The 26346-nt window shown below is 37.6% G+C and overlaps 1 protein-coding gene across 1 annotated transcript in view; it reads right to left on the reverse strand.

Moving 5' to 3' along the window:
• The window catches only part of LOC121457679 (phospholipid-transporting ATPase ABCA3-like), a 121256-nt gene that overhangs the window by 27001 nt on the left and 67909 nt on the right, over positions 1 to 26346 (reverse strand). The window contains exons 17-22 of the mRNA XM_041666601.1: positions 25777 to 25948; positions 21595 to 21892; positions 15496 to 15742; positions 15150 to 15354; positions 9013 to 9232; positions 1472 to 1636 (exon numbers count right to left, since the gene is read on the reverse strand). Of these exons, the coding sequence (XP_041522535.1) occupies positions 1472 to 1636; positions 9013 to 9232; positions 15150 to 15354; positions 15496 to 15742; positions 21595 to 21892; positions 25777 to 25948 (1307 nt within the window). The remainder of the gene's footprint in view (positions 1 to 1471; positions 1637 to 9012; positions 9233 to 15149; positions 15355 to 15495; positions 15743 to 21594; positions 21893 to 25776; positions 25949 to 26346) is intronic.

Here is a 26346-nt window from a genome sequence, read left to right on the forward strand (position 1 = left end):
GTATCATGTCCCATGTAGAGGTCAGAGGGTAACTTGTAGGAGTTGGTTCGCTCCTTGGGAACAAAATACAGGTTGTTATGTTCAATAGTACCCTTACCTGTGAGGCATCTCAGTAACCTTATAGATCTTCTTGACAGTCTCCTCCCTTTATGAGTATGCAGTGGATATATATATATATATATATATATATATATATATATATATGGACTAGCTTTTTATTTAAAATGTACTTTTTAAAAATCATAATATATACTCTTACTCTAGGTGACTATATGAATTTAAATGCTTTTGAAACTGTTCAGAAGGCAGCCGGAGCACTGAAAGAGCCACGAGATTACCACTGGCAATCCCAAGTTGCTCTCTTAGGCATCTATCATACTGATGTAAACTTACAACTAAAATTCTTTGGGATCACAGTCCATACCATCCATAAGCATGCCACTGACTTGTGCTCTCACAGTATGTTTTCCCTATCCCTTCACTGTTAGTCTGCATGTATCTTTCAAAGCGTCTATTGGTGATGATACACATTTGGATCTTGTTTTCAAATCAGTCAGCTAAACTGAACCTATTAATTGGAGAAATTAGACTATTAATATTTATGATTGTTGCTGTTCTGGTTTGTTTTAATACTGTTTATTTTTTTTTTTTGGATTTTCAAGACAGGGTTTCTCTGTAGCTTTTTGGTTCCTGCCCTGGAACTAGATCTCACAGAGATCCACCTGCCTCTGCCTCCCAAGTGTCCGGCTTATTCTTTTCTTTCTCTCTTATTCATCTTAGAGCTTAATGGTTTACTTAGTTGACAGCTTTTACTTCTTTCTTAGTTCTCATTTATGATTCCTTTCATAAATAAATGCTTTCCTGAGTTCCCATGATTATGACTGCCTTTCTTATTTACCCATATATAAAGGTTATTAAAGTATTTTCTACAGTGCTCTTTTACGGGGTCATGAATTGCTTTGTCTTAGAAGGTCTTCAATGTCTATTGATTGTAGAAGTTAATTTGGAAAAATACAGTAAATTTTGTTATCAGTTAATTTACTCCCAGTGCTTCAAACACATCTATTACACCATGTGTTTATGGCTTCCAGGGTTTCTATTGAGATGTATGATATAATTCTGATGGATTAGTCATTGTAAGTAATTTGGAAATCCTCTCTAACAGTTTTCAATATTCTTTATCCTGTAGTCTTAACAGTTTAAGTGCAATGTGATGTCACCAGGTGCTCTCTGGTCATGCCTACTTGAGGTTTGTAAATCCCTCTTCTGTCCATAGGTTTCCCAAAATTTGAGAAACTTTCTGCATACATTTTATTGAACAGGTTTAGTATGTTTCCAATTTGCTACTCAGTTCATTCTACTCAACTGGAAGAAAACCAAGTTTTTCTTACTTTACATAACCTTAGTAGAAGTGTAGAAAGTAAAATGGAATATAGTGTTTTTATGGGCCTGAAGAGTTCCCAATACTCACATAGATCACTACAGTCCATGTAAGTCCTTCTGAATTTCTTAGCACACAGTGTTTTCACCTCATAGTCATCAAAATACCTGCTGATACTCATTGCAAAGTTGTAACCGGGCAGTATCATTAAAGCTGTATTTATGAGGTTGCTGATGAAGTCAGGAACATCATTATCTGTAATTAAAAAATAATATATTAGTTTCAGTTATTAGAAAAGTAGTGAACCTCCTCATAAAAACCAATTTCCCCTCAAATAATTAAGCCATTCTTAGACAAACTATTAGACAATCCTTAAGACCACAGCATTTGTTACTAAATGTACCCACCTAGATAACTTGTGGAAAAATAACAGAATTAATCACACAAATGAGTAGATTCTGATAAAGGTGACTTCCTAGCATCTGCTTTCCTTCATTTTTATTCTTTGTTTTCCTTTTCCTTTCTTGATGGGGAAGCTCAGCCAATCACATTTAGCTAGAGTGTGGCCGCCTGGGGCCAAGGAAGAAGGACCTGGAAATCCAGGTGCCTGCCCCTTGTTTTGCCTTTCTTGGCTGCATGTGGTGCTCGCTGGACCCCCTCCCCCAGTTGTGTGAGTTTCTCATTTACCCAATTATTAAATTATATTCCTTGTTTTTGAGCTGGTCTGATTAATTCTAACTACCGGTCGACCACGCCCGTCATTTGGCACCTGACCTTGGGGCTTTTTGGAGCCCTTTAAGGCTCTAGATACCCACACCAAATCTTGCGCCCCTGCCATACAACTTTTTCCTGTGGCCGTAGGGGGGGGTCTGCTTTGTCGCCCAAGGTGGAAGGCCTCTCCTCAGCACAGACCGTCCCTCCTCTTCCCCTGCTGGTCTTCTATGCTGCACTCCCTTGTTTGTTCTTACCTTGCCTGGCTTGGGACAGGGCTCAGGACCCAGGACAGAGAGTGGAATCATATCTCAGGGTTAAACAGGGCCAGAGAGAACCCTTTAGTGACTTTTTACAAAGACTAACTAAGGCCGTACAAATAGGGATAACTGATCCAGAAGTCAGATGTATAATAATTGAATCTTTGGCTTATGAGAATGCCACCATAGAGTGCAAAAGGATCCTGGGGCCTTTAAAGATCAGATCAGTACCCTTGGAGGAATGGGTCTTGCATACAATGAATGTCGATACATTTGACTATGGCACTGAAGTGTGGGTAGGAGAAGCAATTTCCAGTGGTAAGAGAAGGCATCAAGATACCAAATGCTTTAATTGTGGTAAAATGGGACATATGAAAAGGGATTGCAGACAATGGATTTCCAGGAATCATGCCTCTTCTAGGAATAACAGTAACAGGAGGACTCAGCCTTTAGGTTTATGGAGGAGATATGGAAAAGGCAGACATTGGACAAATGAATGTAGATCAACAAGAGATAGACAGGGCAACCTGTTACCATCAGGAAATGCAATGGGGGACCTCTTGCAGGCCCCCATGGCGAATGTGGTCCAGTCATTTCTGGTTACTATGGAGAACACGTCTCGTTAGGAAAATTAGAAGGCTCCATGCCTGCTGTCAAAAGCAACAATGGTCTGAAGGATGGGATAAATGTGGAGAATGAGTCAAGAAATATGATAGGACAGAGGAAACATATATTCTGGCAGGCTTCTATAAATGAACAAAGACCAAAGCTAAGAGTGTGTATAAATGGCATTTTTATTGAAGGCTTACTGGACACAGGTGTGGATGTAAGTATCATTACTCCAGAATCTTGGCATCCAAATTGGCCTCTTCAGGAGGTAGATGTTCAGTTCGTGGGAATTGGAACCCTATCTTGGGTAAGACAAAGCATGAGATGGGTTGAATGCATAGAGCTAGAAGAGCAAATAGGAAAACTAAGGCCATATGTAGCCAATATTGCAGTGAATTTATGGGGTCGTGACCTATTGCAGCAATGGAATACTCAGATTAACATTCCTGCTGCTTCTAAAGCCTATATTTCTGAGGAAAATATTAAAAGATATTATAGATGGCAGAAACTGGCCATTTGGGCTGTACAAAAACACAAAGCAATTGATGACCCTTCAGAGGTACCAAGAGCCCTGCCTCTAAAATGGTTGACTGAGAAACCAATATGGATCAAGCAATGGCCTTTAGCTGAGGAAAAGTTGCAGGCTTTAGAATAGCTGGTACAAGAGCAATTAGATGCTCGACATATAGAAGAATCTACCAGCCTTTGGAATTCTCCTGTATTTGTTGTTAAGAAAAAAATCTGTAAATGGAGAATGGTGACAGATCTTAGGCCAATCAACAAGGTTATTCAACCTATGGGCCCTCTGCAATCTGGAATTCCTCTGCCCTCTCTGTTACCAAAGGGATGGCCTCTCATAGTTATTGATTTAAAGGATTGTTTCTTTACTATACCTTTACAAGAAAAGGATAGAGAAAATTTTGCCTTCACAGTGCCTACTTTTTTTTTTTTGTTTTTTCGAGACAGGGTTTCTCTGTGGTTTTGCACAGTGCCTACTTACAATAACTCTCAGCCTACTAGGGGAGGTACCACTGGAGTGTCCTCCCACAGGGCATGTTAAATAGCTCTAACTTGTGTCAATATTTTTTTTGTGTGTCAATATTTTGTAAGTCAACCATTGGAAATAATACACAAGCGATTTCCTAAGTCTATAATTTACCATTACATGGATGATATTTTGCTATCTGATTCAACATAGATACCTTAGAAAGACTGTTCGAAGAAGTAAAGATAGTTTTACCTAAATGGGGATTGCAGATTGCTCCTGAAAAATACAGAGAGGAGATTCTGTCAATTATCTAGGTTATAAAATAGGTTTACAAAAAATTAAGGCACAAAAGGTACAAATTAGGAGAGATCGGTTACGGACTCTTTTTTTTTTAAAAATTTATTTATTAAAGATTTCTGTCTCTTCCCCGCCACCACCTGCCATTTCCCTCCCCCTCCCCCAATCAAGTCCCCCTCCCTCATCAGCCCAAAGAACGATCAGGGTTCCCCCCCTGTGGGAAGTCCAAGGACCACCCACCTCCATCCAGGTCTAGTAAGGTGAGCATCCAAACTGCCTAGGCTCCCACAAAGCCAGTACATGCAGTAGGATCAAAAACCCATTGCCATTGATCTTGAGTTCTCAGTAGTCCTCATTGTCCACTATGTTCAGTGAGTCCGGTTTTATTCTTAATGAGTTTCAAAGATTTTGTCAGGAGACATTTGCAGCCCATGACCGGCTGTTGGGATAACACGTGACAATTCATTTAAACAAAACCCTGGATGGTGATAAAGAGTTGAACAGTCCCAGAGAATTAACAGCTGAAGCAGAAAAGGAACTGACAATGGTTGAAGAAAAATTACAGGAGTCACATGTGGACAGGGTGAATCCAGAGCTTAGTTGTATTCTTGTCATATTGCCTTCCAGAATTTCCCCTACAGGAATCTTAATGCAGAGAGGTGATATTATCTTAGAATGGATCTTTTTACCACATAAACCGAGTAAAAAATTAAAAAATTATGTGGAAAAGGTCTCTGGTCTCTGAATTAATTATAAAAGGCAAATTGAGGCTTCATCAACTAGCAGGCATAGACCCAGCAGAAATTATAGTGCCTTTCACTACTGATGAGATGAAAAGGTTATGGGAAGACAATGAACTATGGCAAAGAGCTTGTGCTAATTTTTTGGGAGAAATTAATAGCAACTATCCCCAAAATGGTAGACTTAACCTCATAAAGAGAACTTCTTGGATTCTTCCTAGAATTGTACGTGATGCTCCAATAACTGGAGCCCGTACATTCTATACTGATGCTAATAAATCAGGGAAGGCAGGTTACAAATCAGAAGCATTGAGTAAGGTGGAACAAAGCCCTTATAATTCTGTCCAGAAGGCAGAATTATATGCCATTCTTATGGTGCTAAGGGATTTTAAAGAACCTCTTAATATAGTTAGAGATTCACAATATGCAGAAAGAGTTATCTTGCATATTGAAACCTCTGAATTTTACCAGATGACACAGAATTGACTTCATTGTTTATTCAGGTACAAGACATAATCAGGAACAGGCTTTGTCTGATGTACATAACACACATCCGGTCCCATACAGGTTTGCCTGGTCCTCTAGCACAAGGCAACGCTGAGATTGATCAATTATTGATTGGAAGCGTGTTGCAGGCCTCAGAATTTCATAAGAAGCATCATGTCAATAGTAAAGGCCTAAAGAAAGAATTTTCCATTACTTGGCAACAAGCTAAGGACATTATAAAGAGATGTCCTACTTGTTCTTTCTATAATCAAACACTGTTGCCTGCAGGGAGTAACCCAAAGGGTACTAAGAGAAATGAAATCTGGCAGATGGATGTGTTCCACTTTATTCCACTTTATGGAATTTGGTAAATTAAAATATGTACATCACACCATAGACACATATTCAGGTTTTCAATGGGCTACTGCCCTGAGCTCAGAAAAGGCTGATTCAGTAATCACACATTTATTGGAAGTTATGGCCATCATGGGTATACCTGCACAAATAAAGACAGATAATGGTCCAGCATATGTATCTAAGAAAATGAAATGCTTTTTTGATTATTATAATATAAAACACATTACAGGTATACCAAATAATCCTACAGGTCAGGCAGTTATAGAAAGATCAAATCGTACTATAAAGGATATGCTGAACAAACAGAAAGGAACCGAAAATACTCCCAGAAATAGATTACATAATGCTTTATTAACCTTGAATTTTCTTAACGTTAATGAGAAAGGAACGACAGCAGCAGAAAGACATTGGATAATGGAAAAGTCTGATAAACTAAATAAACCGATTTATTTCAAAGATGTGCTGACCTCTCAATGGAAGCCAGGAGATGTGCTACGTTGGGGAAGGGGTTTTGCTCTTGTTTCCACAGGAGAAGAAAAATTGTGGATACCATCAAAATTAATAAAGGTTTGATTTGAAGAGGAGAAACCTCTTGGAAAGGAGAAATGACAACTCATCCACAATGATGATATTCATAAAGGTAGTTAGAAAAACATATAGAATGGGGGCAGGGTTCTGTTCTTATCTCCACAGGAAAACACTCATCTTTGAAAAAGTCAAGGGACCCTGGATGTTTGGATACTGACAGATGGAAAAATACCTGCCCAATAGGAAATATCAAGAAAACTGAATAGGTTGTGTAAGTAAAATATATTAAACCATATTTCTAAATTTATAGAGCTGGTTTTGAAGTTGGACTCTGGCTCAGTCCCTTTCCAATTCCAAGCCTGTTAATAAGACAAAAACCCAGAGTTGCTGGAGTTTCTGTCTCATGTCAAGAGCCATGATATGGGACAGAAAGAAATATGAGTTTAGAAAACATCTTTGCTTTCCTTCATATCTATCATACTTTTCATTGAATATATCTATCATGCCTTTCATTGAATATATATATATATATATATATATATATATGTCATTTTGATTAATGTTTAAGTTTTCCACAATGAACAATGAGTTTTTCCCGAAGTGACATTTGAAGTTTCCAGGAAGAAGATGGGGCCCCATTAGAACAACTCCACCTGGTTGATATGACGTCATGATACTGATAGCGCTACTACAAGACCTGTTTTGGGTACCAGCTGCACAAGACGATCCCAACTTGGTTAGCTGAAATGGTGTACATCTTGTACAACATTCTGGCCAGACCTCCACAAAATACTCAGAGACTATTTGCAATTTTAAAAGACATTGATCTTGAAATTTAACCATCATTTTACTTTCACAGGATCCCCCAGAAAGAACGTCGCCCCCATGACAGCTGGAAGTAATTCTAGAGGACGACGTCCCCTCTCCCAGTAAAGTTTGCTGTTGGGTTTAAGGACCTCATTTAGGGGTTGGGAGGTTGGGGGAGGAATTTTATAAGCTCAGGGATCATTTTGAAAAAAAAAAAGAGGGATGATGGGATAATAGATTTATAATTGTGAGTTACTGTTTTTAGACAAATATATTGGTATTGATTCTTGCATATTGATACAAAGTTAAATTATTTTGACTATTGTATGCATGTTTCTACCTGTTTAAAACATTTTTATGTATTGACATATATTGTATTGATATATATATATATTGTATATATTTACCATATTGCAGTGTACATTTCTACCTCTGATTAAGATACTTATATAATGTTTGTGTATTGATATATATTTACCATACTGCAATGTATATTTGTACATTGTTTATATTTGGAGGTCATTGTCCTCATTTGTTTCACAGTCGTTTATTGTCTTAATCTTTAAATTAGATAGGTATTGAGAATTATATAGATCAATAGTATTCTGAATTTGTCATTTATAATTAGACTAATCAGTTTCTTTAGATACAGAGAAATTATATTCAGTATAGATAGAAAATCTTCAACCTCTTCAAAGAACTGTAGAAAATGGCCTTTAATCTAACTCAGAGTTTTGTGATAATGAGACACAATTGCTCCTGGCAACACCGCTCTATTCCCTAGAGAATGTTGAGCACCAAAGACACTCCACCTGGAGCCTTTCTATTTGGCAGAACAGGCCTTTGGGCAACGAAATGCCCATACCTCAACCACTGACAGAGATACAGAGCATGCATCAATGGATAAAACAGGACTGTCATATCCTGCCAAGACAGGGTAAGATAGTTTTGAAAAGTTGCTTGCCTTTGAAAATGGTATGTCAGTTATGTTAGGCCTTAGCCAAAGTTGGTTGCTTCAACGCTGCAAATGTGACTTTGGGTGATTGCCCAGGTAGCTAGTTGTCTCTGTGATTTGTTGCATGTTTTGGAATTTGTTTGATTGCACTTCCTAATTACTCACGTAACATTATTTCCCTTCTCAGATATTTGATGGGGTTGAAGACTATATAAATGTAGTTACTTTCCACTCATGACTTGGCCAAGCTATTTATTATACAAGACATAAGCTAGTTAGAATAGGATATTTGTACTTATTGTATATAATTTTGTAGTAGGTTTAGAACTCTCTTACTTAAACAAAAGGGGGAGGTGTTGCGGGAGGTCCTTCCGCTAATCCAGCCAATAGCCGCCGAGATACCAGCCCATTGGGGCGTGGTCTCTCTCCCTTTAAAAAAAGTGGCTACTTCTCTTCTCACTCTCTCTTACTTCCTGCTCTGCTTCTGGCGACTAGACTCCCTTCCTGATTGCGCAGAGGGCTGTTGTCTGGGACGGTGATCTGTAAGTTTTTTCCCCTTTAAATAAATAACCATTCTATTAATCATAATTCTAAACTGATGTGGGATTGTTTTTGACTTACACCTTCGCCTTCAAATTATATTCCTTGTTTTTGAGCTGGTCTGGTTAATTCTAACTACTGGTCAACCACGCCTGTCACTTTCTCTTTTTCTTCCTCCTCCCTTTCCTCCATCTCTCATATACCTACTCAACAAATATTTGATGTTTCCAAAATCATAGGTTTTCAGATAATTGAAAAGTGTTTATCAGTTATTTTTTTAATTCCTATGTCATTTTATCCCCATTTATTCAATGTATTTTCTGGAAAAGGGGAAAATTATATGGTGTTCTTACCATAAAATTTCAGTAGGGTAGAAATGACGATACTGAAAATAGTTGAGAAGTAGTTAAACAGTGTGAGCTTGATGTAGGAAGTGGTGCTGCTCTGGAACAGGAAGCTTCCAAGATACGTGAGAGGAACCACACACCAGCCATACAGCATGAAAATCAGCATTGTGTCCACAAAGTTGTAACTCACAACAAATGCATCCACTTGGCAGACTCTGAATACACCCTGGGACAGAGAATAGAGGGGTAGAAGCAAGGTGAAGGATACTGTGCATAGACACTGTTTCAACTAGGCCAGAATGATTAGCTACCAATTTGGGTCATGTTTAAGCTTTAGCGTGAACTTAGGTGAACTATTTCCCAACTGAGAATATTACAATGAGCACAGTAATTGAGCTCCTCTTTCCATTTTTCTTCTCTTTGAAATAGGCTGTACTTCCCACAGCCATGATCAAAGACAAAAAAGATACAGAGAAAGACACTAGAAAATGGAAAGAAATTCTTTGCTCATGAATTTGGAATAATTGACATTGTGAAAATAACCATTTTACCAAAAGCTATTTACAGATTCAGTGCAAACCCAATCAAAAACTCCCATCTCATTCTTTGCAGAAAGAGAAAAAAAACCACCTAAAATTCATTAGAATCACAAAAAGCCCAAATGACCAAAATAATCCTGAAAAAAAAACCCCATAACAACTCTGGAGAGATTACTATTACAGATATATTGTAGGACTATAGTAATAAAAACAATATCATATTGGCACAAAACCAGACATGTATATATCAATGGAACACAACTTAAGGTTCAAACATGAGGATACATAACTTCAGTTACATAAATCTGAAAAAGATGCAAAAGATGACCACCAGAGAAAAGATAGAATCTTCAACAAATAGTGCTTGCAATACTGAATGCCTACGTGCAGGAGAGTGATATGACCTGTATCTATCTCTTTGTACAAAATCTAATTCCAATTGATCAAGACCTAAGTGTGAAACCAGAAACACTGAAATTGCTAGTAGAAACCCAGGGTAGTGCCTTCCATGTATAGGTATAGAAAAGCGCTTTCTGAACAGGACTTCATTTGCCCTAGAATTTTGGCATGTGAGTCTTTGTAAAACTAAACTTTAAAAACTTTTTAAAGTTTATAAAAAAGCTTTATAAAACTAAAAAACATCTGTCTAGCTAAAGAAACGGTAAAGTGATTTCTTAGAAAATTGTTAATCAATCTACTTCAAGACCCAGCTATATCAATTTTAGACATATACCCAAAGGATGTGCAATCATATATCAAGGGAACTTGCTCAATTATGTTCACAGGAGCCTTATTCATAATATCCAGAACCTGGAAACAACCTAGATGCCCCTCAATTGAAGAATGGATAAAGAGAATGTGGTACATTTACACAATTGTGTACTACTCAGCTGTAAGAAATGGTGACCTCATGAAATTTGCAGGCAAATGGATGGAACTAGAAAAAAAATCATTCTGAGTGAGGTAACCCCGACCCAGGAAGACAAACATGGTATGAACTTACTTATAGGTGGTTATTAAGAATAAAGTATAGGATAATAAACCTACAATCCACAGCCCCAGAGAGGTTAGATAACAAGGAGAGTCCAAAAAGGTATGCATGGATTTCCCTGGGAAGGGGAAGTAGAAAAGTTCTCCTGAGTAAACTAGGCACAGCAGTTTGGGGGGGGGGGGGATGGAGAAATGGGAGGGTTAGGTGTGGTAAGGGAATTGGAAACAGGATGGAAGTGGAGAGTAACAAAAGAGATGTCTTGATGGGAGCACATTTTGGGGTTAGGGAGAAACTTGGGATCAGAGAAACAACAGGAACCCACAGGATGACTGTAGTGATGAGGCAAGCAGGCCTGCTTTTCATCCCGCCCGCTCTCTCAAGGCTAGCTTATGCCCCGAAATAATAACACACAAATTGTATTCTTTTAAACATTGCCTGGCCCATTAGTTTCAGCCTCTTATTGGCTAACTCTCACACCTTGATTAACCCATTTCTAATAATCTGTGTAGCACCACAAGGTGGTGGCTTACCGGGAAAGATTCTAGCCTACATCAGTCTTGGGTCGAAGAATCATGGTGTCTGCCTCACTTCCCTTCTTCCCAGCATTCTGTTCTGTCTACTCCGCCCACCTAATATTCTGCCCTATTAAAAGGCCAAGGCAGTCTCTTTATTAACCAATGAAAGTAATATATAGACAGACGACATTCCTATATCAGATGACACCAATTAAGACTTGTAGCAATGATGAAGAGGGTGCCTGAACTGGCCATCTACTCAGCAGATTGGTGACTTCCCTAATTACCATCAGAGATACTCTGTCCAGTAACTGGTGGAAGGAGAGGCAAGGATCCACAGACTCGCTGTCTATGGCCTAGCTACAGCAGTCCTGAAGGACTCTCTGTCTGTGGCCTAGCTACAGCAGTCCTGAAGTACTCGCTGTCTATGGCCTAGCTACAGCAGTCCTGAAGGACTCTCTGTCTATGGCCTAGCTACAGCAGTCCTGAAGGACTCTCTGTCTATGGCCTAGCTACAGCAGTCCTGAAGGATTCGCTATCTTACTTCACATTTACTTGCTAAGCTATGTTCAATGCTGTTCTATTCACAACAGCTAGGAAATGGAAACAACCTATATGTCTTAAAACTGATGAATAGGTAAAGAAAACATGTTACATACAGACTACAGAATACTATACAGCTGTAAGGAAAAAGGGAATTTGTAGGTTAAATGGATGGAACTAGAAAGTATTACATTGTATGAGGCAAACCAGAAACAGAAAGATAAATCTTATACGTTTTCTCTCATTTGAAGTTCATAGTTCCAAATACTTATATATTAATATATAATCTGGAGTAACTACAGAAACCAGGAAAGTAAAATTGGACAACTGTTTAGTGTGGGAGGATAGAGAGGGGAATAGGAGGGCACAAGTTATCTAAAGGGTGAAGTGGGAAAATAGGGGCTCTAATTAGGCAAGAGGGAGATACAGACAAAAGAGGGTAAAATAAAAGTAAGGACATTTTGTTAATATATAACTTTTTTATTTAAACTATTTTTAAAATATACATAGTTTAAAAAAATCTTCTCTGGGCTGACAATAGTCCCTCCTATAGCCATAGACCACCTATCAAAATCCCTAACACTAGGCATGAGAAAACCCTTTTTGAGTTCTTGGCCCGGGCTATCCAAGAGACTCCTAAAACATTATATAACTTATTGCTATTGCCATTGGTTCTAATCCCCCTTCAGATGTGGAAGGTGTGTCCCTATTCCCAAAGACATCACGCACTTCAGACACAGGTCCAGAGGTGCTGAACTGGATCTGACCCAGTGCTCTTCCCTGAAGACTAGCTTTTATTTACCATAAGGTATCATGTAAGCTTCCAAAGGAGGGAAGGAACCAGTAGTTCTACCCAGCTATCACACCTAAGAACTGCAACATCGACCAGATTAGCAAGCATACCTTGGTGGTAAGCAACAGCTCTTTAATTGCATTTAAGACCCACTCAACAAGAAGGATAACTAGGGCTGTTTCACAGAGAAACCTTTTCTCAAAACAAACAAAAAAGAAGGCAATCTTACCTTATGCTGGGAACCTACTCAACTACTCAAGGTTAGTGAAGTCATGGATCTTCAACAGCCACCAGCATAAAAGTAACTGCATTCTAAATGTTTGTCTTTTAATTCACAGATAAATGTAGTCCTAACCCCTCACCAAGGAAACTCTCCAACAGATAGAGACAATTATAGAAAACCACAATTAATCAAAATGTAGAATGTGGAGCCCAGTCCCAAATGATACAACGTTTCTCACGCAGTTAAAGCTCAGGGATCACTTTGAAAGGAATGGAAATATTGTTAAGAGACTGAGGAACAGGGAGTTTGCTGTGAGACTTTGTTTCCTACTAATGTCAGAAGCCATAAACCCACAAATTCTTACTATCATGAATGCCTAAACATGACTTGAATAAGGACAATACTAACAGACATCCTAAAGTGGATGTAGGGAAAGCTCAGGAGGCCTTATTCCTAGACAAAGAACTACAGACTACCAAGGAATACTAAGAGTGAGAGAAATAGTCTTCCCCAGGGAAGAGAATGCTAATCTGTTATCCAATACCAAATGGTCAGTCCTAAAGACATAGGTACATAAGTAACAGTATACAGACCAAGAGGTTTGTATTTATGTATTTAGGAATACACACAGACAGACAGACAGACAGACAGACAGACAGGCAGACACATGCACATGCACATATACATCAACAATAAAAGGAAAAAAAGAGGCCATTGAATCTGTAAGACAGTAAGAGGGAATATATGGGAAAGTTTCAAGGGAGGAAAGAAAAGGGGGAATTGACATTAATTATAATCTCAAAAATTAAAAAAGAGCTAATTGTGAATATGGCAACAGAAATAAACTGAACATACTTTTCAGGATGACTCTGAATAAGCAAGACAATGGGTTTAAGAGTAACTCTAAAGTTCTGACTGTCCTAGGTGGTTAAAAGTAGAGCAGTAACTTCTCTGAGCCTCAGTTTTCTGTCTATAAATATGATGAGTCATGTCAAATGTTTGTGGTGTTACATAAAGACAAACATGAGAAATAACATTGGTCACTAGCCATACATAGTGATATTGGTATAAATGTTGAAAATATATGCTTTTGTTTATATCTTGCTTTTTATCTTCCATCTAGGAAATAATATAAGTATGTCAGCCAAGTTTTAAGAACCACAAAAATGTAATACCTAAGCATGGACATGGAAAGATTCAAGTTCAATTGATTTTAGATTAAATTTTTCCATTAATTTATAGTATGTGGGCATGTAGACATCAGAGGACAACTTGCAGGAACCAGCTCTCTCATTCCACTATGTAGGTCCTGGAGATTGAACTAAGATCACCAGGGTTGACAGCTTCTGCTGTCATCTTGCATAGAGGAGAGATTATAAAGTTAGGTAGCAGACCTGAATGAGTGAAAGATTTGAAAATAGATCCTCAACAAGATGGTGAGCTTCTCTTGCCCATGTCTATTGGACATGAACTATGTACCAGAGACTGGCATTGGCAATAGTAGCCAGCCTTGCATATGAAAAAAAAAGTGCTCCTCTCTCCACCTTGAGTCTTCTCTGTGTAACACACAGAACACACACTATTTGCTTCTCATATAATCACTTCTTCTGGACCCTGGTGCTCATGAGCCTCTTATAGCTGTTAAGGCCCTGAGTTATCTTCAGAAACAATTCTTGGACTATAAATATGAATGATATAAATAAATATGAATCTTCTTGTGGGAACCAAACGGATATTTTTTTCAAAAATTATAATCTCCAGTTGGTAATTCATAGTTCACCTTCCCTAATGGTAGTTGGTATTCTTTCTACTATTCTATTTTCAGTTCTGTGTCAACAGAAACAGTAAATGTTGTGGGGGTTGAGACAATGTATTATTTACAGTATTTGTCTTCCACACCTTCTATTTAGAAAGGGATTAACTTCTTTTATTCATATCTCATTCCTCTCAACTATGTAGTCTTTGCATCCTGTTTACTCAAAAGACGTAAAGAAAATAATGGCTGCTATTGTTTACTAGTGAATAAAATAATTACATTAAGAGATGGCATAATTCTTGCATACATACTCTCCAGACCACATTCTCAGTGTTTCAAAATGACTGCCAAGTCAAAACGCATTCTTCTTTGGTGATCATCCTTGATAAACATGGATTGTAAGTGTGGAGGATGAACAGTAATAGAAGCTGGCCTTAAATCTTGAGTCTAAACTATGTCGTTCAGAGAAGACTGAGCAGGCATTGGCCTAGTTGTAATTAACTTATCAGTGCAAGTTAACAGATTTTAGAGCAGATTTTGACAAGGGCATATTGTTAAACAAATATATGGCAGGAAATGATTCTCCTCAGTGAAAGAATCTGAGGCAGTATGTTTGTGGGTTTTTTTTTTTTTTGAGGGTCTATAGTAAATCTCTGACATGGTAAGCCAAAGTAGTTTCAGATTACTTGATTAATTTCATTTTAGGATACAATCATTTGAGTAGAAATTAGTATAGACAACAGAAGGAAAAAGACTTTTGATGCAACTGCAGCTAATACTCACCAGTAGTAGACAGGAGGGGATGGAGAAGAAGATGAGGTCACACAACAAGGCAGAGAGCCAGTACGTGAGCACACACACACCACTCAGGAACTGGATGTCCTTGGCTTGACTGATCCTTTCAGTCACTGTCTGGAGACTAAAGGTCCCCACCACCACAGAAATGCCAAAAGCCAAACACTGTACTATTTGTAATCCACTTACAGGCCTACAAAAGATGAAATAAAATATGAAATAAGCTATGAGATATAGGTAGGAAATACTGGCATTAGCTGTTTTTCAAATATGTATGGTCAAACAGCAAAGGTATGATAAGACTCAATTTCAGGAAAAGAAAAATCATACATACACTCTGTTAGGACCATTATAAGGGTGAGGCTGAGGCTTATTGAAGACAGAGATGGAAGCATTAGGTCCAGAAAGGGTCATAAAAAGAATGTTGTCTAATACTGCCAGGGATATTGCAGATGAATGGTATGCCTCATTATTAAAAAAAATAGTGAGCACTGTTTTGTTTTTCTCAACTTTAATAGAAAGTGCAATAATGCAGAAGTTACGACACTCTTTACTTCCCAATATGTAATCATTTATATCACCTAGGATAAAACAGAAAATGTTAGTGAGCCATTCTAGGTAGTATATTGCTTAGAACCTGTATTGGAAAGGAAGGATAAAAAAGTCGTGGGTTTTTATTTTTCCACTTAACATTTTGTTTTCCAAATTCTAACAATGGATTTTTTAAAAAGAATTTCACAGTATCATTAATCCTTACAATCATCTCACTGTACAATTCACAAACCAAACCACAGATTAAGAATATAGTATTTTTTTGAGACAGTTCTTGGCTGTCTGGGAACTCACTATGTAGACTACGCTGGTCTCAAACTCATAGATATCCATCTGCCCCTTCTTCCCAGGTGCTGGGATTAAAGCTGTGCACCACTATTTTTCCAGCTTCTTTATGTAGGCATTTAGTGCTATGAACTTTCATCTTAACACTGCTTTTATTGTGTCCCATAAATTTGGGTATGTTGTGTAGTTATTTTCATTGAATTTTAAGAAGTCTTTAATTTCTCCCTTGACCCATTGATGATTCAGGTGATCACTGTTTAATTTCCACGTGTTTGTGGGCTTTCTGGAATTAGTATTGCTCTTGAATTCTAGTTTTAAGCCATGGTGATCTGATAATTACTTGGTATTATTCCAATTTTTCATTCCAATCTGTTGAGGTTTGTTTTGTTAGTGAGTATGTGGTCAATTTTTGAGAAGGTTCCATGAGGTGCTGAGAAGAATGAATATAGATGTCTGTTAAGTCCATTTGAGTCATAACATCTGTTAGTTCCCTTATTTCTCTGTTAATTTTTGTCTGACTGACATGTCCAGTTGTAAGAGTGGAGTGTTGAAGTCTCCCACTATTAGTGTGTGGGGTTTAACATATGATTTACGCTTTAATAGTGTTTCTTTTACAGATGAGGGTGCCCTTGTGTTTGGGGCATAGATGTTCAGTATTGAGATTTTCTTTTGATGGATCTTTCCTGTGACTAATATGAAATGTCCTTCTTTGTCTCTTTGGATTGATTTTAGTTTGAAGTCTATTTTGTGAGATATTAGGATAGCTACACCAGCTTGTTTCTTAGGTTCACCTGATTGGAAATTTTTTCCCAACCCTTTACTCTGAGGCAATGTCTGTTTTTGAAGTTGAGGTGTGTTTCTTATATGAAGCAGAAGGATGGATTCTGTTTTTGTATCCAATCTGTTAGCCTGTGTCTTTTTATAGGTGAGCTGAGTCCACTTATATTAAGGGATATTAATGACCAGTGATTGCTATCTCCTGTTAATTTAGTTTTCATTGTTGGTGATGTTAAATTGTGTGTTTTTCCCCTTCTTTGGTATTTGCTCCTGTGAGATCATCAATTGTTTGTGTTTTTGTTGATGTAGCCAACTTTTTTGGATTCGAGTTTTCTTTCTAGTACTTTGTGTAGGGCTAGGTTTGCGGCTAGGTATTGGTTAAATCTGGTATTGTCATGGAATATCTTTTTTTGTCCTTCTATGGTAATTGAAAGTTTTGCTGGGTATAGCAGTCTGGGCTGACATCCATGGTCTCTTAATGTCTGCATAATGCTTGACCATGACTTTCTGCCTTTCATTGTCTCCAATGAGAAGTCAGCTGTAATTCTCATAGGTCTGCCTTTATATGTTACTTGGCCTTTTTCCTTTGTAGCTCTTAATAATCTTTCTTTATTCTGTATGTTTAGTGTTTTGATTATTATGTGGTGAGGGGACTTTTTTTGATCCAGTCTGTTTGGTGTTCTGTACACTTCTTGTATCATTGTAGGCATATCTTTCTTTAGGTTGGGAAAGTCTTCTATGATTTTGTTGAATATATTTTCTGTGCTTTTGAGTTGAACTTCTTCTTCTTCTATACCTATTATTCTTAGGTTTGGTCTTTTCAGGGTATCCCATATTTTTGGATATTTTGTGTTAAGCTTTTGTTAGATTTAATGATTTCTTTGACTGATGAGTTTATTTCCTCTATTGTATCTTCAGTGCTTGCAATTTTCTCTTCCATATCTTGTATTCTGCTATTTATATTTGAATTTGTGGCTCCTGATTGTTTTCTCATGATTTCTGTTTCTATAATTCCCACATCTTGTGTTTTTATTATTGTCTCTATTCAAGTCTTGAATAGCTTCTTTCATATGTTTGATTGTTTTTTCTTGGTTTTCTTTAAGGGATTTACTGATGTTTTCTAGTTTTTTTGTTTGTCTTTTCCTCCATTTCTTTGAGGGAATTTCTCATTTCCTCTTTAAGAGTCTCAAACATTCTCCTGAAGTTATTTTTTAGGTCATTTTCTTCTGCTTCATCTATATTTGGTTGTTCAAGTCTTGCTGTTGTAGGGTCTCTAGATTTTACTGGTGTCATGTTGCTTTGTGGTGTTGCATGTGTTCTTACTTTGTCTACTCATCTTTTCCTCTAATTGGTGTGGTCAGGGCCGTATGTGATTCTGGTGATTAATCTTCTAAGTGCCAGTGGATCCAAGGCTCAAATGGTTGTTCCTCATGGTACAGTCAGTGCCACGGTTCTAGTTACCCATTGGTCACTCTGTGTTCCTGGAGGTCGCTCAGTACTCCCGGGTTTGCTCCTCTCCCATGGAGTTTTCTGTCTGAGGCCAGCTCTGGTCTAGGTTGCTGGCTCAGAATTGTTTTTGTAAATGTCCCTGGTCTGGATCTGCTCCTATGGAGGTCCCTGGGTTGGGGTTGGTCCTACAAAGGTCTCTGGCTCCCATCTACTCTCTTGGAGGTCCCAGACTTGGGTGTGCCCAGACCAACAGAGGACCTGGCTCAGGCCTACTCCTTCAGAGGTCCCAGACTCAAGGCCAGACCCACAGAGGTTGACTCAGGTCTACTCCCTCGGAGGTCCCAGATTCATTCCCAGACTGCAGTGGTCTCTGGCTCTGGCCTACTTGCTCAGCAGTTGCTCCTCTATACTTGCTCCTATGGAGTTTGCTGTACCAGGCCTGCTCTAGCACAGGTCACTGGCTGAGTCCTGATCCTGTGGAGTCTGCCGCTTCAGGCCTGCTCTTACCTGCTTGTTTCTTAGTTCCGTTTGATTGGAAATATTTTCCCAACCCTTTACTCTGAGGTAATTTCTATCTTTGAGTTTTGGGTTTGTTTCTCATATAAAGCAGAAGGATGGATCCTGTTTTTTATTTTTTATTTTATTTTTTACCATTCAATTAGTCTGTGTCTTTTAAAAGATGAATTGAGTCCAGTTATATAAGATATATTAATGACCAGTGACTGTTAATTTCTGTTAATTTTTTTGTGGTAGTGTTTGTGTGTTTCAATTTTTTTGGGTTTGCTGGTGTGAGGTTATCTGTTGCCTGTGTTTTTGTGGATGCAGTTAGTTTCCTTGGGTGGGAGTTTTACTTCTAGTATTTCTGTAGGGATGAGTTTGTGGGTAGGTATTGTTTAAATCTAGTTTTGTCATGGAATATCTTGTTTTCTCTATTGGTGATGACTGATAGCTTTGCTGGAGCAGTCTGGGCTTGCATCTGTGGTCTCTTAGTGTCTGCAGAACTTCTGTCCAGGACCTTCCGGCTTTCATCATTTCTACTGAATACTCAGGTGTAATTCTGATAGGACTGCCTTTATATGTTTTTGGCCTTTTTCCTTTGCAACTCTTAATATTCTTTCTTTATTATGTATGTTTAGTGTTTTGATTATTATACAGTGAGGGGATTATTTTTTTAGTTCAGTCTTTTTGGTGTTCTTTAAGCTTCTTGTACTTTCATAGGGATATCCTTCTTTAGGCTGGGAAAGTTTTCTTCTATAATCTTGTTGAATATACTTTCTGTACCTTTGAGCTGCAGTTCTTCTCCTTCTTCTATCTCTATTATTCGTAGGTTTGGTCTTTTCATGGTGTCCCAGATTTCCTGGATGTTTTGTGTTAAGAATTTATTGGATTTAATGTTTTCTTTGACTGATGACTCTATTTCCTCTATAGTATCTTCAATATTTGAGTTCTCTCTTCCATCTCTTGTATTCTGTTGCTTATGTTAACTTTGTAGTTCCTGTTCATTTACCCAGATTGTCCATATCAAGAATTTCCTCAGTTTGTGTTTTCTTTATTGCCTGTATTTCAGTCTTCAAGTCTTCAGCTGTTTGAACTGTTTGCCTCACCTGTTTGATTGTTTTTCTTGGTTTTGATTTATTGATTTCCTCCAATTTTTTGTTTGTCTTTTCCTCCAGTTCTTTAAGGAAAATTTTCCATTCTTCTTTAAAAGTATCCATTATCCTCATAAAGTTACATTTAAAATCGTTTTCTTCTGCTTCTTCTGGGTTAGGATGATCAAGTCTGCCTGTTGTATAACCACTGGGTTCTGGTGTTACCATGTTGCTTTTCAGGTTGTTGAATGTATTCTTGCATTGGTGCCTACCCATCTCTTCCACCAATTGATGCTGGCGTGTTTTTGCCTCTTGGTTCAATCCTTGCAGTTGGTGTCTGTGTCTTTGGGAAGTGTTCTTGGTCTGCTTTAAACTGTCACTGTCTGTGTCTCAGGGAGCCACTGAGGTCTCTCTTGGCCCACTCTCTTGGCCTGCTCTCTTGGTCTGCTCACTTGGTTCATTTTCTTGGTCTATTCTGTGCAGTCACAGCCTGTGCTTCAGAGTTCCTCTCTTGGTCCTCTCTGTGTAGTTGTAGCCTGTGTTTCAGAGTTCCTCTCTTGGTCCTCTGTGCAGGTACAGCCTGTGTTTCAGAGTTCCTCTGAGGTAGCCAGGGATAGGAAGGCCTTGGGGCAGAGTGGGACTTCACTATTCTTTTTTTTTTAAAAAATGTTTCTCCTTATTTGTTTAGTAACCTACGAGGACCAACTCTGTAAATATATTCCTATATCCTGTATAGTGTATAGTCACTGATTTCTGTTAGATTTAATAAATAATTATTGCAGTTATCTTTATGCCTGGCTCCTACTGGTCAACCCTGTGTCTTTTTTTTTATAGCTTCAAGGCCACTAGTGGCTTTTTTTTGACTTTTATTGAGTCAGTGAGAGTTGTTAAAAGGGCTAACCCTCAGCTATAGTGCTATAAATCTTATTTTTACAGAGACCCCATAATTTTCTTTGAATAGTCATACTCTAGTTTGATATGTGCTGTTGGTTAATGCCCAGTGTTCTAAAATGCTTGACTTAAAAAATTGCTTACTCAAAGTTCAAATTTGTCATAGACTAGGTCTTATTCTTGTTACATAGCAAAGATATTGAACAAGGTAGCTAAGCTCATTTTTAGCACTGCCAAAGATAACATAGAGAACACATGCAGTTATGGTTCTTACCAAGGGTACATGTTGAAGTAATTACCTATTTCATTTTCAGGAATTAGTTATGAAGCCATTGATTTATAGGATGACTAATATAAAAAAGGACAGTTTTCATACAGAGGAATCAGTAACTTTTCTGTGAGAGCTCTGGAAGAAAGCAGTAATCTTTCAAGGAGAATAAAACATCCAATGCTGCTGGATGGTGGTGGCACACGCCTTTAATCCTAGCACTGGGGAAGTAGAGGCAGGCGTCGCTCTGTGAGTTCAAGGCCAACCTGGTCTACAAGAGCTATTTCCACGTCAGGCATCAAAGCTACACAGAGAAACTCTGTTTCAAAAAAAAATTCAAAAAAATACAAACAAAAAAATCGAACACTAAATTTCACAGCAGTACCACATTTTCATTTTTCTCATCCTTATAAAGGGTGATGCAATTAGCAGAGACACATACAGAAAAAAAATCTCCATGAATAACTAACTTTTGTCAGTAGTTGTCTTGAAGTTTACCTTTGGCCTCTGATTTAGCTGCCTCTATGATACCAATGACTAGTAGAATGACAAAAAAATGGGTATTTAAATACCAGAGTTATATCCATTGCAAATAACAAGTCTTTATAGAGTAGAATCTTACCTCTTATTTTTCTTAAGTTTTGATTCTTTGACTGTAGAAAAATCTTAAGGTTCTTTTTGAGATTCAGAGTCAAATCAGAATCCCCTGAAATTGAGTAAGGAACAATGGTTCTACCATAGTGACTCAAATCCAATTCCCTTTCAGGTAAATCATTATCATCTAAGTGCAGAGATAATAAGAGATATGTAGTGACAACCATAATTACTATGATCTGTAGTAACATCAGCTTCCAGTTGCGCCACATGAAGAGTGCTCTTTTTATAAACATGGAACAAAACTGCTGGCGGTAAAGCAGAAACTAAAGAAAGAAAAAATGATATTTTGATGATTAGAGATTTGAGGATACTCATGATGAAATCCATTCATCATGCTTTAAAAATTTATGATGCAAAAATATGTGCATAAGATATAACACAAATGAATTTTAGTTAACTCCTGTAAAAACAAAGCAAATAGTTTATTTATTCAATATTTTAAGAGTATTAATACCTGGTTTCTAATTAGAGTAAAACTCTTAAGATCATTTTCTTTCATGAAAAGAAGGGCAGTTCTAGACTCAAACTCTTACATATGCTAGGCAGGTACTTTATCACTGAGTTATATCCATAATCCCAATACTTTCTTTATTAGCATTTTAAGAGTTTTTGATTAAAAATGGAAAATGTGGGATTTCCCCTCTGTATGCTTTGATTATTATTAATGAATAAAGAAATTGCTTTAGATCTATAGCAGGGCAGAACTTAGGTAGGTGGGGAAAACTAAACTGAATGCTGAGAGAAGAAAGGTGGAGTCAAGAAGAAGCCATGTAGCTCCACCAGAGATGGATGCTGGAACTTTACCCAGTAAGTCACTGCCACGTGGCAATACACAAATGAATAGAAATGTGTTAAATTAAGATGTAAGACTTAGTAAATAAAAAGCTAGAGATGATAGGCCAAGCAGTGATTTAAATAATATGGTTTCTGTGTAATTATTTCTGGTCTGGGTGGCCGGAATGAACAAGCGGCCTCATCCAACAAATTGGCATGCCAATGTGGGTAACCACATCTACAGAAAAATCTGAGAAAGCTTAAAAAGGAATTCTAGACACAGAAGAACAGAGTTAAGCATGGCTTCCTGGTAGCCAGAATTTTGCTGGCAGTGTGTGCTGCAGTTCCTTTAAAAGAGGTCTTCCTGACTCAGCAATAGCAAAAGCTGCATAAGTTTAAAATGCAGGATTTCTGGGCTGTGCTGCCAGTGCAATCTCTGACTCTTTCAGGAGGCTGATAACTTAAATGAGGTTTGTGAGCAGAGTCCTACAACTGCTTAATGGCTAGACATAGACTGGCTGCAAACTTGAAACTAAGGCAATGTGCACAGCTTGCAGAGGAGGGGAACAAACTTCCACCATGTTGGACAGTCTGGAGCAAGCAGGAAGTACTATATATAATCTAGTAATGCTCCAGCTTCCAAGTTTTCAAGAAGCGCTTAGCATTTTAAGAAGTGCTCCTGGAAAGTAAAGAATTAGAGATACACAATAGGGCAGATTCAGACATAAAAGACCTCTAAATGAGTCACAGTATTGGATAAATGTTCATAGGCTTGGTTGAGAAGAAAAAGAGTATGGACAGTTATAAAAGTAAATAAATGGTTTTAAAAAATAAAACAAAGTCTTTAAAGAGGCAGAGTACAGAAAAAGTAATACAGTAAAAATAAATAAGCCATGTAAAAATGGAATATACACAAGAGTCTGAATTATGTATATTGTGTTTTCTTTGAAATTTTTGTCTGTGAAGGAGCTAAGTAACAAACATATATACTTTAAAGGTATCTTGACTTCAGAATTTGAGCCTAAGGATATGTTGCTTTGGAAAAGAGGTTCTTCTTTTGTTTCCACAGAGGATGAGAACCTGTGGATTCATTCCAGGCTAATGTGGTTTGATGGACCAAGACCCCCTGAAAGGTTCTCTTGAGCACCCCTCAAAAATTACTTCACCCAATAAACAGCAAGAAGCAGTTTGGAGAAGAACTACATCTATATTTCCAGATATTGTTTATAAATGTTTCTTTATATTTAAAGGGGGGTATGCTATAGAGATTTGCATTGGTATTGATCTTGGTTTATTGATATAAATTTTAGGTCAATCTTATTATATGTATTTTTCTACTCTTGATTAAGGTGTTTGTGCATCTCATTTAAAAATGTAATGCATAATTAAGAAAAATAGGTTAAGAGATAATCATCTATAATAGTAAAGCTTGCAGTCATATTAGTTAGGTTTTCTAGCTGTACAGAGATATATTTCAGATGGATAGCTCTTCTTCAAACCTCTGAAAGACTAATAGAATATGACATTTAAAGTGTTTTAAGAATTTAGAACTTTTCATGATAATGAGAACATCTGTTCCTGGTGGCAGCAATTACTTCAAGAGGAAGATGGGCATTGAAGAGGCTCCTTTTGGAGTTGGTTAGCCATTTGGGCAAGAAACTGCTCTTGTCTGTACTGATAAATGAACTGGACATGGAGGACCTGAAGAGAAATGACTGCTGAACTTGCCTAAATGTGAGGCCATCCTTCGGGGATCCTGCTTCATGAAAGAGTCTGCCAGACATTCTGTAGGGCCAAGAAGAAAGTGATTGACAAACTGCCAATATAGGTAGATATGTCTTTAAAATTTCCTGCTTCATGGAAACTATGGATACTATGGGCCTGTAGGCTGAAGACGGATGCCTCAGTGATATAGAAGAACTTTGGGTGATGTCCAGGCAGTGAGATGTCTCTGTCAAATCTAGAGTTTTAGAAGTTGTTTACAATGTACTTCCTGTTTTCGTAGGTAATAATATATCCTTCTGGAATCTTTGATGGAGTTGAAGAATTTATAGTTATAGTTTTTCTTAGTTATGATAAAAGATAAAGTAGATACAAATATTGCAACTGTAATTCTTGTTTGAAGCCTGTTTTGTTATATGTAATTTTACTATGTTAAAGTTAAAACCTTCCTTTTTATTTAAACAGAAAAGGGAAGGTGATTTGAGATTTCCCCTCTGTAAGCTATGATTATCATTAATGAATAAAGAAACTGATTTGGACCTATAGCAGGGAAGAACTTAGGTAGGTGAGGAAAACTAAACTGAATGCTAAGAGAAGGAAGGCGGAGTCAAAGAGAAGCCATGTAGCTGCATCAGAGATAGACACCACAACTTTACCTGGTTAGCCACTGCCACGTGGCAATACACAAATGAATAGAAATGCATTAAATTAAGATGTAAGACTTAGCAAATAAAAATCTAGAGATAATGGATCAAGCAGTGATTTAAATAATATGGTTTCTGTGTGATTATTTCAGTTCTGGGTGGCCGGGATGAACAAGTGGCCTCATCCAACATAGTTTTCTTTCATGGAGAGAAGGGCAGTTCTAGACTTAAACTCTTACACATGCTAGGCAAGTACTCTATCACTGAGTTATAACCATAATCCCAAGATTTTCTTTATTAACAGTTTAAGAGTTTTTGATTAGAAATGGAAAACTGGGCCAGGTGTGGTGGTGCATGCCTTTAACTCCAGCACTTGTGAGGCAGAAGCAGATGAGCCTCTCTTAGATTGAGGCCACTCTGGTTTACAGAGTGAGTGCCAGGCCATGTGAGTTACATAGTGAGATCCTATCTTAGAACAAACAAATAAAACACCACAAAAGTTGAAAATTTTTTGTCTTCCCCTAATGTAAAATCTTTTTTTCTTTCATTTTGAACACTCCTAACAAAATGATTTTATTTTTACCAGCAACACATACTGTAATACAGAGAGAAATGCCCTCACTTTGAGCAACAACTAATTTCTGAATATGGCAGTTATAACTCCTTGGTATAGCGAAGGGAGAGTTTCTACTGAGAACTTTCACAAAGGGGTTCTGAGAAATAATAATGGGGGCAGCAGCCGGGATCTTTATCTAGAGCCTGTTTCTCACATATCAAATCCCATGGACTAGTCCATTTCTAGCTGTATAAACTGGAAGCTTCTTCTAAATTTAGACTTTAAAAAGTGTGATATACCAAAGAAAAATGCTATCACTTTGACAGTGGAGGGGCATGGAAGGCATTGATGAAAGGGAACGTGGTAGGGGCTAGAAAAAGGAAAGAAAAGAAGGAGATGATGTAATTATATTTTAAATAAGTATAAAAACAAAACAATATAACATGCTTACCCCAGTGTTAAATTTAATTGTATTAATTTCTCTCAAATAGGGAAAACTTTGACTGTTATAATTTCTGGGTATATTCACATTCTGCTGCTTATCTTGTCTCATCTTTTCATAAGTCAAGTAATAGGGTTTGATATCCTGAATATTCCTTTGGGGAGCTGCCATCTTATTGACCCTACACATATGTAGATACACAAAAAGAACACAAGGTATTTCTCTTTATTCATAGCCTCAAATTACTTTTCTTCAAGAATATAAAACCAGCCTTTAAAACAATATAGACTAATGACATTACCCCTGGTTGCCTCCCAGAAATTGAAAGTAAGACCTTATAGGTAAAGACACCACACACTTTGGACACAGGATTTCGAAAACTGAGCTGAAACTGACTCCTCCCAAGGACTAGCTCTCAGAGTAAAAGAAAGAGCTATACAAGCTGTCAAGGGAGAAAAAAAAAACCAATAGTCCCACATATCTGTAAAACCCTACAAACCACATGATCAGCATGTTAACAATTTCCAGGCGTATAATAGTGGCACTTATATCTTGGGAGGCAACCAAAAACTGTCTGAT

This window comes from Microtus oregoni, unplaced genomic scaffold (assembly GCF_018167655.1).
Source record: "Microtus oregoni isolate MIOR12 unplaced genomic scaffold, Mior012 000016F_ref0000370, whole genome shotgun sequence".
NCBI lineage: Eukaryota > Metazoa > Chordata > Mammalia > Rodentia > Cricetidae > Microtus > Microtus oregoni.